The 16,714-nt window shown below is 46.5% G+C and overlaps 1 protein-coding gene across 1 annotated transcript; it reads right to left on the bottom strand.

Annotated features, from left to right (window-relative positions):
• Positions 1 to 11,717: 11,717 nt before the first annotated feature.
• LOC140409519 (cytochrome c oxidase copper chaperone-like) lies at positions 11,718 to 12,272 on the bottom strand. Its single transcript, XM_072497912.1, has one exon. It carries the CDS (start codon positions 12,211 to 12,213, stop codon positions 12,010 to 12,012), a length of 204 nt encoding a protein of 67 aa, XP_072354013.1. The 5' UTR covers positions 12,214 to 12,272; the 3' UTR covers positions 11,718 to 12,009.
• Positions 12,273 to 16,714: the final 4,442 nt, after the last annotated feature.

The raw sequence follows: 16,714 nt of genomic DNA, 5'->3' as shown, positions 1-16,714 counted from the left end.
TGTCACAAGTAGGCTTACATTAACACTGTAATGAAGTTATTGTGAAAAGCCCCTAGTCACCACATTCCGGCACCTGTTCGGATACACAGAGGGAGAATTTAGAATATCCAATTCACCTAACAGCACGTCTTTTGGGACTTGTGGGAGGAAACCGGAGCATCCGGAGGAAACCCGCGCAGCTACAGGGAGAATATGAAGTACTAACATAAAAACATAAGAAATAGGAGTAAGGGATGATCATCTGATCCCTTGAACTGCTCCACCATTCAATACCATCATGACTGATCTCCCTCAGCTCCACTCCCCATCCTCTTTCCAGATCCCTTGACTCTCTGAGAGACCAGAAATCCGTCTATCTCAGCCTTAAACATACTCAATAATGAAGCACCTGCAAAGCCTTGGGATAGACAATTCCAAACATTCACAACCTTTTCAGTGATGAAATTGGTCCTCAACTTCGACCTAAAAGGCCAATGACTACCATCTGGTGGCCTTGACATCTATCATTATGAAGGGCTTCGAGAGGTTGGTCATGGGGCACATCAACTCCATACTCCCAGAATGCCTGGATCCACTGCAATTTGCATACCGCCGCAACCGGTCCACAGCAGACGCCACCTCCGTGGCCCTACACTCATCCCCGGAGCATCTCGACAACAAGGACTCCTACATCAGACTCCCACTTATTGACTACAGCTCCACCTTCAGCACCATAATTCCAGCTGAGCTCAAAGCAAAGCTCCAAAAGCTAGTACTTTGCTCCTCACTCTGCAACTGGATCCTTGACTTTCTGACCCACAGACCACAATCAGTAAGGATAAACAACAACACGTGCTCCATGATAGTCCTCAATACCAGGGTCCCGCAAGGCTATATATGTAGCTCACTACTATACTCTCTATTCACACACGAATGCTTGGCAAAATATGGCGGCAACTCCATCTACAAGTTTGCTGACGACACGACCGTAGTGGGTCAGATCCCGAACAACGATGAGTCAGAGTACAGGAGGGAGATATAGAACCTAGTGCAATGGTGCAACAACAACATTCGCTCCCTCAATGTCAGCAAAACTAAAGAGCTGGTCATTGACTTCAGGAAGCAAAGTATTGCACACACCCCTGTCTGCATCAATGGGACCAAGGTGAAGATGGTTGACAGCTTCAAATTCCTAGGTGTACACATCACTAAAAATCTGTCCTGTTCCACCTACGTTGACGTTGCGAGCAAGAAAGCAAAACAGCGCCTATACATCCTCAGGAAACGAAGGAAATTTGGCCACATTGACTCTTACCATCTTTTACAGGTGCACCATAGAAAGCATCCTATCTGGCTGCATCACAGCCTGGTATGGCAACTGCTCGGCCCAGGACCGCAAGAAACTTCAGAGAGTTGTGAACACAGCACAGTCCATCACATAAACCTGCCTCCCATCCATTGACTCCATCTACACCTCCCACTGCCTGGGGAAAGTGGGCAGCATAATCAAAGACCCCTCCCACCCGGCTTACTCACTCTTCCAACTTCCTCCATCGGGCAGGGGATACAAATGTCTGAGAACACGCATGAACAGACTCAAAAACAGCTTCTTCCCCAGTTACCAGACTCCTGAATGATCCTCTTATGCACTGATGTGATCTCTTCACACATCTTCTCTACTGAATAGTCCGGCAATCCTGTTAGCTTCACCTGATGCCTGTGACTATGTATTTACATTTTATGTTTGCCCTATTCTGTATTTTCTTTTCATGTACGGAATGATCTGTCTGAGAATAATACTTTTCACTGTACCTCGGTGAAAGTGACAATAAACAAATCCAAACCAATCCCTGATGCTGTGACTGTGTCCCTGTGTTCTAGGTTCCCTTGTGAGGAGAAACAACTGTCAAGCCCCTTCAAAATCTTAATGTTTGAATGTGATCACCTCCAGAATATAGGCCCAATGAACTCAATCTTTCATCATTGGACATCCCTCTTGTTATAACCCCCATGAGGATCATGAGACAACAATTACTGATCTTCCAATAACACTTGTTGAAAATGAGCACCCAGGTAGGGGGCGGAGACCCACTGCCTGGGATTAGTCAGACTAGATGATAAAAGCAGGCTCCAGTAAGGACCTGGTCAGATCTACCTTCCCCGTAGGGTTTATAGTGAGAGTGAGGTACAAGAATAACTTGCATATATGTAAATAGATTCAGTATCGTTTCTGACAGTTTTCTTTAGAGTTACTACATTGGCGACGAGGATTTACGGAAGCCCTGGACTCGCCCGTTGTTTCGCCTTGACCGCCTGAAGCTCATAATGGCTTCCGTACATTGTATCGTAAAGATGCCGTTGTCCGGTAACTTGGATGCATTTGACCCAGGGCTGGAGGTTTGGAATCATTATGCTGACCGCGTGCAGAATACCGCTTCCAAGCAAATGGTATATGGATAGAGGACCAGCAGAAAGTTCTCCTTCTGACTGCCTGTGGGGCCCAGACATTTGGGATCATCAAACGTTTGACCTGCCAGTTGCACAGGATTTCAGGTCGTTTGATGGACTCATGGCAATGAATGCAGACCACTACAACCCCAAGCTGTCTGTGATATGCTGGTTTGACATAGTGGTACGCTCCTCTATTGTATCACGGGCAGCACGGTAGCATAGTGGTTAGCATAATTGCTTCACAGCTCCAGGGTCCGAGGTTCGATTCCCGGCTTGGGTCACTGTCTGTGCGGAGTCTGCACGTTCTCCCCATGGGTGCGTGGGTTTCCTCTGGGTGCTCCGGTTTCCTCCCACAGTCCAAAGATGTGCAGGTTAGGTGGATTGGCCATGCTAAATTTCCCTTAGTGTCCAAAATTGCCCTTAGTGTCAGGTGGGGTTACTGGGTTATGGGGAAAGGGTGGAGGTGTGGGCTTGGGTAGGGTGCTCTTTCCAAAGAGCCGGTGCAGACTCGATGGGCTGAATGGCCTCCTTCTGCACTGTAAATTCTATGATTCTATGATCAGTGATAAACTATTTGACTCGTTTGCAGCATTTGGCTGCGCACTTCAAATTCGGGTCGTCCCTTTTGGAAATGTTACGGAACAGACTTGTGTATGATATAAATCATTCGACCACTCAACAGCAACTGTTGGCAGAAATCCAGAAAATTGCTGGATTTAAAGCGGGACATTGAACTTTCTCTTTCCCATGAACACGCGGAGAAGGGTGTTCAGGAGCTACAAGGGTCCGTTGATTATAACATGCATTGCTTGGGTTGTCCTTCCATTCAGGCTCCATATTGGGCATGGGATGGTGTTGTTCTGTCTAGAATTCCCTTGGAACAATTCCCGAGGCAAGCTTGTGGTGGAGTTTCTTTTCGGGCCCTGCCGCAGGGTGGAAGGATGCTTCACCCGAGGATGATAGTTAGAGCCAGCCACCGTGCTGCCATTGTGATTGTGGATCTCGGGAAGGTAAGGGCCGCCGGTGCAGCGCAGGGCACGTCGCCCCTGACGACAACCAAGGTCACCCCGGACTCATCCCAGAAACCAATCGAGTGAACCTTCAGTGGACAACCTCCAAAGAAAGTATATTCATCCTTAAATATAGAGACCAAAACTGTGCACAGTACTCCACGTACTGGGCTCACCAAAGTCCTATACAATTGTAGCAAGTCATCCTTATTTTTGTACTCCTATCCTCTTGCAATGAAAGCCAACCTGCCATCTCTCTTCCTAATTGCTTGCAGTACCTGCATACTCGCTTTCTGTGTTTGTGGTGCGAGCATACACAAGCATCTCTCAATATTAACAGTTAGAAGTGTCTTAAAAAATATTTTGCTTTTCAGTTCTCCACTCCGTCTGCTACCTTATTGCACACTCATTTAACCTGTCTATCACTTTGCAGCATCTTTGTGTCCTTTTCACAGTTTACATCATACCTAGCTTAGTATCATCAGCAAACATGGATGTTACGCTTTGTCTCTCCATCTAAGCAATGAATATAGATCGCGAATATCTGAGGCCCCAGCACTGATCCTTGCAACATTCCAATCGTTGAAGCCTGCCAACTTCAAAATGCCCCACTTATCCCTACTTTCTGCTTTTTGTCTATTGTCCAATTCACTATTCGTGTTAATATATTAGCTCCTAACTCCGTGAGCCTTTTCTTGTGTATTAATCTTTTCTAGGGCACCTTATCAAATATATTTTGGAAATCCAAATATACTACACCTCCTGGTTCCCCTTTATCTACCCTACTAGTAATACCCTCAAAAAACTTAAAAATTTGTTGAATTTAATTTTGTTAAACCACATTGACTTTGTCTAATCATGCTATGATTTTCTAACTGCACTGTTAAGATTTCCTTCAGCAATTCCAGCATTTTTCCAGGTGGCCTGTAACTCCTGGTTTCCTCTTCCTCCTTTCTTGAATACCATTATATTTGCTAACTCCAATCTGCTTGAATCTAGGGGATTTTGGAAAACCCAGTACATCCGTTATCTCTAAGCTACCTCTTTTAGAACCCGAGGATATAAGCCATCAGGTCCTGAGGATTTTTTAGATGTTAGGCCCTTGTGTTTCTCCAGTAGTTTTTCTCTGCTGACATTAATTACTTTAAATTCCTCATTCTTATTCATCCCCTGGTTACCCGCTGTGGCTTGATGTAATTTGTATTTTCTACTGGGAAAACGGACACAAAGGACAGGATATTGGGCCCAAACCCTCCATCTAGTTCAAGAATTGGTGCCCAAAAATACTGGGGCCAGTGTATTCAACGGTTTCCTGAAAATGTTCAGAATGTTGCATTTTGGAGGAGGTGAGTTCGGGGCCAACAAATCTATTCACCCCCATGAGGGGGGCAACTGGAGTTTTCCAGTCAGCCTCCAGTTTCCTGATTCAACAGCAGGGGCATTTCAACTTCAGGAGTCAAGCGCCCAGTATCAATTGCCCTCCCTCCCTGTTTCCCCGGTTGTGGTGTACAGCCAAAGGTTGCCCTGATGTGGGCAAGGGATTACCCCCTTGCCCCAACCCCATACCCATACCCTTCCCCGCCACACTGGTGGTCTGCACTTTTTCTATTCATTAGTTCCATTTTTTAAAAAAATGTTGCTGGGCATCTTCATGTTTGTCTTGCCTATTGCTGCAGCCAGTTGCTTCTGTGGAGCTGGAAGGCCTCTGATAGTCCCAGCAGTTTTGACACATTGTGCCCCTAATTTGACAGGGAAACTTTCTCCATGCCAATTAAGGGGCCACCCTGGTTAAAATCTGAAAGAGTTTGGGACTCGGAAACAGTCCTGCCTTTTGCTTCCCACCCCAAGTGAAAATTCTGTCCAGAGTATTTGCTCAATGTTCTTCAATCCAGATGATAACTTCTCCTCTCTCTGCCTCTAAATTACTTGTTATAACCTGCCTACTTACCATTGGCTGGGGACTAATGACAATCCCTCTCTCCTGTGGGAGTATGAGCTTCCCCAATGAGGGGGGCGGAGAAACCACTAGTAAACTCCAGGTATAAATAAAACTGGCTAGTTTGGAAACAGCAGGAAGGAGTGTGCAGCAAGGGAAGTTGCTGCTGCTGTTATATATATATGTTATTGTAAATAAATGTTATTACTTTGTATCCTTAAAACTCGTGCTGGATTCTTCGTGGCCCTCACAAAACTGGCGACGAGGATGGGATGTTATAACCTGCCTACTTACCATTGGCTGGGGACTAATGACAATCCCACAATCCTGTGGGAGTATTAGCTTCCCCAATGAGGGGGCGGAGAAACCATTAGTAAACTCCAAGTATAAATAAAGCTGGCCAGTTTGGAAACAGCAGGAAGGAGTGTGCAGCAAGGGAAGTTGCTGCTGCTGTTATATATATACGTTATTGTAAATAAATGTTATTACTTTGTATCCTTAAAACTCATGTTGGATTCTTCGTGGCCCTCACAAAATTACTGACTATTACTTTAGCTACTCTCTCCTTTTTTCATACTTTGAAAAGCTCTTACGATCTGTTTTTAAGTTCGTGGTTAGTTTGCTCTCATATACTATTTTTCCACTGTAATAAGCTTTTTGGTGGCTCTTTGCTGCTTTCTAAATCTCTCCCAATGCTCGGGCATACTATTATTCTTTGGAACATTATAAGCTCTTCTTTTAATCTAATACTAGCTAGTAAGCCACAGATTGATCTTTCTAATGAAATTATGGTTTCTTTTAATAGAATGTATTTTTGACCTGTGTAATAGGCTTTGTTTAAGTCTAAGCATCTTGTTTTAGATGGGGGTATGTTGCTCTCAAATCTAGTATGGAATTAATTATATTTTGATCACTTTTTGGGTGCAGTTCTTTTGTTATGAGATGACAAATTAAACCTGCCTCATTACATAACACTAGATCTCAAATATCTTTATTCCTATTCCATTCAACAACCTATTATTGCTGGAAACTGTTACAAGAGCATTCTACTAACTGTTATTCCAGACTACGTTTGCCAATTTGATTTGTCCATTGTGAAGATTAGAGTTCTCCAGGATTATTATATTTTCTTTGGTGCAAGTTCCAATAGTTTCTAGCTTAGTACACTGTCAAACTCCGTAACTTCTGTTAAGGGGGCTAGAAACTATCCCCACTAGCATTTTCTGACCTTGTTATTCCTAATCTCCACCCATACTGATTCTACTTTCTGATCAAAGAACTTTCTTACTACCATCCTTATTCATCCTTTATTATTAGGGCTACCCAGCTCATTTTCCATTCTGCCTGTCCTTTCATATTGCTGTATACCCAAGAATATTGATTTTTGGTGGCACAGTGGTTAGCACTGCTGCACAGTAGTTAGCACGGCTGCCTCACGATACCAGGTTCAATTCCGGCCTTGGGTGACTGTCTGTGTGGAGGTTGTACGTTCTCCCTGTGTTTGTGTGGGTTTGCTCCGGGTGCTCTGGTTTCCTCCCGCAATCCAAAGATGTGCAAGTTAGGTGGATTGGCCATGCTAAAGTGCCCCTTATTGTCCATAGGTTAGGTGGAGTTATGGGGATAGGATGGGGGAGTGGGCCTGGATGGGGAGCTCTTTCAGAGGGTCGGTGCAGACTCGATAGGCAAAATGGCCTCCTTCTGCACTTTAGGGATCCTTTGAGTTCTATGACTTCTATGCCAATCTTGGTCACTTGTAACCATGGGCAGAATTTCTGTCTTTATACGGGGGCAAGAACAGAGTTGGATGGGTCGGCAATTTTGCACCATTAGCAGGAGTGCTGGTTCGCCAGCACCATCCTCCTTCAAGACATTTTTCACATTGCTGGCTTGCACTGAGCTCGGGAACCGGCGGCTTTTCTGTGAGAACTAACCCCATGATGCAACACTCGCCATCTGCACTTCTTCCATCTCTGGCGTGCTGCAGTCGGCAAGGATACCCAAAACAATCCATAGGCTCTGCAGAGAGTGCAGCAGTTTCAATCTGGCTCTGGGGACCACCATCTTTATCAGACATAAAACCAGAGCTCTTCAACATCCAGTGACGGTAACCCCGCCCCCCCCAGACAATAGTTCCAACTGCCTGCCAACCCCATCCACTCATTCACTTTATCAATATCCATTAACATTTCACATATCCTAAATCTCCCCGATTGCTTACTTGTGTCTGGGAGATATATGCCGATTCTGGTAGATTCCTAGACAATTAAGGAGGCTTGGCACCTCTACTGATACATAGCAACATTCATGACATTTATAGACTCCATCATCATACAAGTATGGGAGCAGAAAACCTCTGGAAATTCTGACAGATATCTACAAAATTCACACTGCTCTGGTGTGTCTGCCACTTGTGATGGTCATATTATGCCCGTAAAAATAATTGGGCAGCTCACCCTCTTTTTAAAGATAAGAAAGCAACATGGAATAATGGATGTTGTAGCCTCACAAGATGAATTCCAGGAAGTCAGGTGACTTCTGTTTGTGGTTTCTGTACAGACAGGATTGGATTGGACTGGATTTGTTTATTGTCACGTGTACTGAGGTACAGTGAAAGTAATTGTTCTGTGTGCAGCTCAAACAGATCATTCCGTACTTGAAAAAAAATACATAATAGGGCAAACATAAAATACAACAATGTAAATACATAGACAAAGGCATCGGGTGAAGATGTGTGAAGAGATCAGATCAGTCCATAAGTCCATCAGTCCACAAGACGGTCATTTAAGAGTCTGGTAATAGCAGGGAAGAAACTGTTTTGAATCTGTTAGCGTGTGTTCTCAGACGTTTGTATCTCCTGCCTGATGGAAGAAGTTGCAAGAGTGAGTAAGCCGGGTGGGAGGGGTCTTAGTTTATGCTGCCCACTTTCCCAAGGCAGTGGGAGGTGGGTTCACATGATGGACTGTGCTGTGTCCACGACTCTATAGTTTTTTGCCATACCAGGCTGTGATGCAGCCGGATAGGATGCTTTCTGTGGTACGCCTGTAGAAGTTGGCAAGATTCAATGTGGACATGCCGAATTTCCTTAGTTTCCTGAGGATGTATAGGCGCTGTTGTGCTTTCTTGGTCGTAGTGTCGACGTGAGTGGACCAGGACAGATTTTGAAGCTGTCAACCATCTCCACCTCCACCTTGGCCCCATTGATGCAGACAGGGGTGTGTACTGTGCGTTGCTTCTTGAAGTGAATGACCAGCTCTTTAGTTTTGCTGGTGTTGTGTTATGCTGCTTCGTGTAGCATAAGCTGCTTCCTTGATGTATGCTTTGACAAAGGAAGCTTCAGAGTCTGAAATGAGTTCAACGTGTTTATTGAACTATTAACACAGTTCTTAAATGAATTTGACTCTCTGCTAATCTAACTGTAGTAACTCAGTCTATCTTTACCAATCTGCTCTAAGCCACATGCTGGGTGTGATGCTGTTGATCAACCCTGATGTACTCTCTAGATGTCTGTCTGTGGAAAGAGGCAGAGCATGTGTGCCCTGTCCTTTTATATGGGTTGTGAAGAGCCCCCTTGTGGTAATGCCACCTCTGGGTGTCCTCATTACCCATTGGTTGTGTCTGTTGTAATGATCCATTGGCTGTATGTCTGCATGTCATGACATCTCTGGTGCTCTCTCTCGTGGTTACTTAGTTGTAGTGTATTTACATTAACCCCTTGTGTATATACAGTGATGCATATCACCACAATATCACCACAGCTGGCATTGAGGGAGAGATTGTTGTCGCTGCACCACTCCACTAGGTTCTCTATCTCCCTCCTATTCTACCTCATCGTTGTTCGAGGTGTCGTCAGCAAACTTGTAGATGGAGCTGGAGCCAAATTTTGCAACGCAGTCATGTTTGTATAGGAGTATAGTAGCGGGCTAAGTATGTAGCCTTGCGGGGCTCCGGTTTTGAGGACTATCGTGGAGGAGGTGTTGTTGTTTATCCTTACTGATTGAGGTCTATGGGTCAAAAAGTCGAGGATCCAGTTGCAGAGTGAAGAGCCAAGTCCTAGATTTTGGAGCTTTGCTATTGTTGTGTTATATAATTTGGAATAACACAGGCTGCCACTTGATGCAGTTTTGAATAAAAGATGCTCCAGACTTTTAAGTGAGTTCAATGTGTTTTATTGAACTATTAGCACAGTTCTCAATGAGTTCGACTGGCTGCTAATCTAAATGTAGTAACTCAGTCTAACTGAACCAGCCTTGCTCTAAGCCATGTGTTGGGGTGTGATGCTGAGGATACACCCTGTCTCACTCTGTAGATGTTGATCTGTGGAAAGAGGTGGGGTGCGAGTGCCTCGTCCATTTTATAGTGAGATACCACCCCTGAGTGCCCTGACTGCTCATTGGTTGTGTCCTATTCTATGTGTTCATTAGCTGCATGTTTGCATATCATGATATCTCCCCGTTTTAAAAATGTTTTGTTGGCGCATGTGAATGTATTTACATGTGAATGAGTCTGTCTAACATGGCTGACAGAGGACAACAGAACAGAGCAAACAAAACAAATGTTCGCAAGTCCAGTCTCTGAGGCTTGCGTCTGATCCTGGTGAACTGCCGGAGAGGTGGCGGAGGGGACGACTGCAACTTGACAGGCGGGATGGAAGCCTGACTGATGGCCTCATGGTGCGAGGTATCAGGAAGTGGCAATTCAACATATGGAAATGGAGGGGAAAGTGGTTGCGCGCAGGCAACCTTGCGCAATGCCCGTCGATTCCTTTGCACGATGGAGCCAGCAGCCCTACGTACAACATAAGAGCGGGGCGCGGCCTGTCGAACAACGACAGCCGGGGCAGACCATCCACCATCCGGTATCTTGATCCTGACAGTGTCTGCCGGGGTTAGCACGGCCAGATCGGTGGCATGGGCATCATAGCACTGCTTTTGACGGTCTCTGAGCTGCTGCATCTTCTGCAGCACCGGGAGGTGATCCAGGTTGGGCAGGTGTATGGCTGGAAGCGTCATCCGCAGGTCCCTGTTCATCAGGAGTTGAGCCAGTGACATGCCAGTGGGCAATGGAGTCGCCCTGTACGCGAGAAGTGCAAAGGTGTATGTCGGAAGCAGAGTCCGCGGCCTTGCAGATGAGCTGTTTCACAATGTGCACCCCTTTCTCGACTTTTCCATTGGACTGCGGATAGTGCGGACTGGAGGTGACATGCTGGAAATTGTATGACCTGGCAAACTTGGACCATTCTTGACTGCTAAAGCACGGGCCATTGTCGCTCATGACGGTGATTGGGATGCCATGCCTTGAGAACGTCTCCTTACAGACTTTGATGATGGTCCATGAGGTGAGGTCTGGGAGCTTCAGCACCTCAGGGTAATTCGAGAAATATTCGATGATCAATACGTAGCTGCGACCATTCGCATGAAAGAGGTCGATGCCAACCTTGGACCACGGAGAGGTCACGATGTCTTGCTGTTGGAGTGTCTCCTTGCTCTGCGCTGGCTGGAACCGCTGACAGGTAGCACAGTTCAGGACCATGTTCGTGATGTCCTGGCTGATGCCGGGCCAGTAGACAGCTTGACGGGCTCTGCGTCTGCACTTCTCGATGCCCAGGTGTCCCTCATGAATCTGGCGCAGCACCAAGCTCTGGAGACTGAGCGGAATGACAATCCTGTCCAGCTTGAGGAGGATGCCATCAATCACCGTCAGGTCATCCTTAACATAGAACATAGAACATAGAAAAATACAGCACAGAACAGGCCCTTCGGCCCACGACGTTGTGCGGAACCTTTGTCCTAGATTAATCATAGATTATCATTGAATTTACAGTGCAGAAGGAGGCCATTCGGCCCATTGAGTCTGCACCGGCTCTTGGAAAGAGCACCCTACCCAAAGTCAACACCTCCACCCAACACTAAGGGCAATTTTGGACACTAAGGGCAATTTATCATGGCCACTCCACCTAACCTGCACATCTTTGGACTGTGGGAGGAAACCGGAGCACCCGGAGGAAACCCACGCAGATACGGGGAGGATGTGCAGACTCCGCACAGACAGTGACCCAAGCCGGAATCGAACCTGGGACCCTGGAGCTGTGAAGCAATTGTGCTATCCACAATGCTACCATGCTGCCCTTAAGAACAAATAAATCTACACTATATCATTTTCCCGTAATCCATGTACCTATCCAATAGCTGCTTGAAGGTCCCGAATGATTCCAACTCAACTACTTCCACAGGCAGTGCATTCCATGCCCCCACTACTCTCTGGGTAAAGAACCTACCTCTGACATCCCCCCTATATCTTCCACCATTCACCTTAAATTTATTTATTTATTTATCTTAAAAAAATTTTTTTTTTTGACATTTTAAAACTTTTATTAAAGATAAATCGTCATACAAATTTCCAAGTATCTTTGATTTTATGTAACTGGACAAGAAAAAGCAGAAACGATATTGACCATCTGACTAATTTTTGGAACGCATCACTGAAGACGAGTTTTCGGTTCCAGCTTTTGTCTTTAACAATTCACCTGTGTAGCAATGCATCCACATACAACTCATTTTCATTCAACTTCAGGCAGCTCAGCACACATTAATTTAATCCAATACACAATCCACACACCTCCAAAACACTGCCTCATCAGATCTTAAATCCCAACGCCCTCATGCATTCTTTATGAGCTTCAATCAAGTCTTTGCAGTTCTCCTCCCCTTTCTCAATAATACAGGCATCCCTGACTTTCTTGGTCTCAGGGCACGCACAACATGGTTTCAAAGGCTTCTTCTCCTCAGCCTTTCCAGCGGACACCGTCCCCAATGATGTAGCCACGGTTAATTCAGACATCTTCGTCTGAAATTATATTTAATTTCCGGTTTGTTTTTACTATGAACCAAATTGTTTTATTTTCTCCACCTTAAATTTATGTCCCCTTGTAATGGTTTGTTCCACCCGGGGAAAAAGCCTCTGACTGTCTACTCTATCTATTCCCCTGATCATCTTATAAACCTCTATCAAGTCGCCCCTCATCCTTCTCCGTTCTAATGAGAAAAGGCCTAGCACCCTCAACCTTTCCTCGTAAGACCTACTCTCCATTCCAGGCAACATCCTGGTAAATCTCCTTTGCACCTTTTCCAAAGCTTCCACATCCTTCTTCACAGCTCTATCCACTTGAGTGGCAACTTTCAAAGATGTATGAACATAGACCCCAAGATCTCTCTGCTCCTCCACATTGCCAAGAACTCTACCGTTAACCCTGTATTCCGCATTCATATTTGTCCTTCCAAAATGGACAACCTCACACTTTTCAGGGTTAAACTCCATCTGCCACTTCTCAGCCCAGCTCTGCATCCTATCTATGTCTCTTTGCAGCCGACAACAGCCCTCCTCACTATCCACAACTCCACCAATCTTCGTATCGTCTGCGAATTTACTGACCCACCCTTCAACTCCCTCATCCAAGTCACTAATGAAAATCACAAACAGCAGAGGACCCAGAACTGATCCATGCGGTACACCACTGGTAACTGGGATCCAGGCTGAATATTTGCCATCCACCACCACTCTCTGACTTCTATCAGTTAGCCAGTTCGTTATCCAACTGGCCAAATTTCCCACCATCACATGCCTCCTTAATTTCTGCATAAGCCTACCATGGGGAACCTTATCAAATGCCTTACTAAAATCCATGTACACTACATCCACTGCTTTACCTTCATTCACATGCTTGGTCACCTCCTCAAAGAATTCAATAAGACTTGTAAGGCAAGACCTACCCCTCACAAATCCGTGCTGACTATCCCTAATCAAGCAGTGTCTTTCCAGATGCTCAGAAATCCTATCCTTCAGTACCCTTTCCATGACTTTGCCTACCACCGAAGTAAGACTAACTGGCCTGTAATTCCCAGGGTTTTGCCTAGTCCCTTTTTTGAACAGGGGCACAACATTCGCCACTCTCCAATCCCCTGGTACCAACACTGTTGACAGTGAGGACGAAAAGATCATTGCCAACGGCTCTGCAATTTCATCTCTTGCTTCCCATAGAATCCTTGGATATATCCTGTCAGGCCCGGGGGACTTGTCTATCCTCAAGTTTTTCAAAATGTCCAACACATCTTCTTTCCTAACAAGTATTTCCTCGAGCTTACCAGTCTGTTTCACACTGTCCTCTCCAACAATATGGCCCCTCTCATTTGTAAATACAGAAGAAAAGTACTCGTTCAAGACCTCTCCTATCTCTTCAGACTACCCTCGCTCTAATCATTCTCATATTTCTCACATATGTGTAAAAGGCCTTGGGGTTTTCCTTGATCCTACCCGCCAAAGATTGTTCATGCCCTCTCTTAGCTCTCCTAATCCCTTTCTTCAGTTCCCTCCTGGCTATCTTGTATCCCTCCAACGCCCTGTCTGAACCTTGTTTCCTCAGCCTTACATAAGTCTCCTGTTTCCTCTTAACAAGACATTCAACCTCTCTTGTCAACCATGGTTCCCTCACTCGACCATCTCTTCCCTGCCTGACAGGGACATACATATCAAGGATACGTAGTACCTGATCCTTGAACAAGTTCCACATTTCACTTGTGTCCTTCCCTGCCAGCCTATGTTCCCAACTTATGCACTTCAATTCTTGCCTGACAACATCGTATTTACCCTTCCCCCAATTGTAAACCTTGCCCTGTTGCACGCACCTATCCCTCTCCATTACTGAAGTGAAAGTCACAGAATTGTGGTCACTATCTCCAAAATGCTCCCCCACTAACAAATCTATCACTTGCCTTGGTTCATTACCAAGTACTAAATCCAATATTGCCCCTCCTCTGGTCGGACAATCTACATACTGTGTTAGAAAAGCTTCCTGGACACACTGCACAAACACCACCCCATCCAAACTATTTGATCTAATGAGTTTCCACTCAATGTTTGGGAAGTTAAAGTCACCCATGACTACTACCCTGTGACTTCTGCACCTTTCCAAAATCTGTTTCCCAATCTGTTCCTCCACATCTCTGCTACTATTAACATTGTAAAATTCTGGGCGCTGCCCTTTCTGCCAACCATTGGTGAGGTTGTGGATGACGCGCTGCAAGAGGGGGTCTTTGGCTGTCTCATCATGGATGAGAACTACCTTCTCACCTGTCGCCGGGAGAGTGCTAGCACACAGCTGCACCTGCGATTCGATGTGCTGGATGATCTCCAGCGGCTCACTGGGCGAGGTGATGGAGCGGGACAATGCCTCAGCGATGATGAGCTCCTTGCCAGGTGTGTACACAAAGTTGAAGTTATACCTCCTATGTTTAAGCAGGATTCTCTGCAACTGAGGCGTCATGTCGTTCAGGTCCTTGTGGATGATGTGGACCAGAGGCCTATGATCCGTCTCAACAGTGAATGTTGGCAGGCTGTCGACATAATCATGAAATTTGAGGATGCCGGTGAGAAGAACCAAGCACTCCTTCTCAATCTGTGCATATCTGGTTTCAGTGGGCGTCATCGCCCTTGATGCGTAGGCTACTGGTGCCCAGGATGATGTCATCTCATTGAAGCAACACCGCACCGATGCCATCCTGACTTGCATCTCTGGATATCTTTGTCTCCCAGTCCGGGTCAAATAATGCCAGGACTGGTGCAGTGGTTAGCTTGGCTTTCAGCTCCAGCCACTCTGTCTGGTGTGCTGCCTTCCACTCAAAAGCAGTTGACTTTTTCACCAGGCTGTGTAGGGCCGTGGTGTGTGTGGCCATGTTTGGAATGAACTTGCCCAGAAAATTGACCATATCCAAGAAGCGCAGCACCGCCTTTTTGTCCTCAGAGACCTTCATCGCCTTGATGGCCTTGATTTTGTCTGTGTCCAGGCGCACACTATGCTGTGAGATTTGGTCGCCTAGGAACTTGAGCGCGATGTGCCAAAACAACATTTGGACCTGTTTAACTTTAGGCTGTTGGCATGTACATGGCGGGATACCTTCTGGAGACGGGACACATGTTCTTCAGGGGTCGTGGACCATATGATGATGTCGTCCATGTACACACAAACCCCTTCAATGCCTTCCATCACCTGTCCATGATGCCGAGATGATGCCAAATGGCATCTGATTGTAGCAGTATCTGCCAAAAGGCGTGTTGAAGGTGCAGAGCATTCTGCTGGACTCTTCCAGCTGGATTTGCCAAAATCCCTGTGATGCATCCAATTTGGTGAAGAAGCGCACATGTGCCATCTCACTCGTGAGTTCCTCCCACTTCGGGATGGGGTAGTATTCCCGCATGATATTCTTATTGAGATCCTTGGGAACAATGCAGATGCGCAGGTGCCCCAAAGGCTTCTTTACGCACACCATCGAGCTGACCCAGCCTGTCGGTTCGGTGACCTTGGATATGATGCCTTTTTGCTGAAGATCCATGGGCTGTGCCTTCAGGCGCTCTCTCAGTGGAGCAGGGACTCGTCGTGGTGCGTGGACCACTGTCTTGGCATCAGGTCGTAGCAGAATCTTGTATCGATACGGCAACTTGCCCATCCCGTTGAACACATCTGGATACTGGGCGAGGATGTCGTCGATGCCGGCCTGAAAATCCACATGGGAGGATGTTGTGGTGTAAACCCTTTGAATGAGGTTCAGCTGCTTGCAGGCGTGCGCACCTAGTAGGGATGCCCTGTCCAGCTTAACAATTTCAAAGCGTAACCGTGCTTGTGTGTGTCGGTTGGATAAGTGCAGATGGCAGGATCCCAGTGCCGTGATGGCATTCCCGTTGTAATCCAGGAGCTTGCAGGCAGCTGGTAGGACCGTGGGGGGCTTCTTAATGCACCTGAAGTCTGCCTGTGAAAGGAGGTTGGCAGAGGCACCTGTGTCCAGCTTGAACTGGATGGGGCAGTGGTTGATCTTCATCACTGCTCGCCATTTGTCCTCGGAATCCTCAGCTAGGATGGATCGGACTTGCGATGTGTCTGATGTGGCATATTCACACGTTGTAATAATGCCCACACGGTAGGCGTTGTCCAGGCATTCATCATCTGGATCCGTTGCACTGCCGGGATCAGAATCCTGTAGGCGTTGTTGCACACTCCGGATGCGCCGTCGTCGGTATTGGGAGCGCTGGCTCCTGACTGGTGGTGCAGATCTGCACAGGGCTGCACAGTGGCCTGGCTCCCGCAGTTTAACAGCGTCTGCCTCTTGCAGGGCAGTGTTTCTTTAAATGGGCAGTGCCATAGTTCGAACACATCATGACGTCAGTGTCCTGACGCTCCGTGCGTCGTTGCACATGAGCAGTGCGGGTTTCGGCCGCTTCGTTATCCCGTTCGCATCGCGCATGCGTCGGGCCCCGGGAAGCGCACGCAAAATGGCCGCTTTCATCAATGTTG

The sequence above is a fragment of the Scyliorhinus torazame genome, chromosome 3 (assembly GCF_047496885.1).
Source record: "Scyliorhinus torazame isolate Kashiwa2021f chromosome 3, sScyTor2.1, whole genome shotgun sequence".
NCBI classification, from domain to species: domain Eukaryota; kingdom Metazoa; phylum Chordata; class Chondrichthyes; order Carcharhiniformes; family Scyliorhinidae; genus Scyliorhinus; species Scyliorhinus torazame.
The sequence above is the reverse complement of the archived record's forward strand: the minus strand, read 5'-3'. Positions and strand labels throughout refer to the sequence as shown.

Excerpts from the sequence above, each read along its gene's own strand:
- LOC140409519 (XM_072497912.1), bottom strand. The coding sequence starts at position 12,213 with ATGTCTGAATTAACCGTGGCTACATCATTGGGGACGGTGTCCGCTGGA.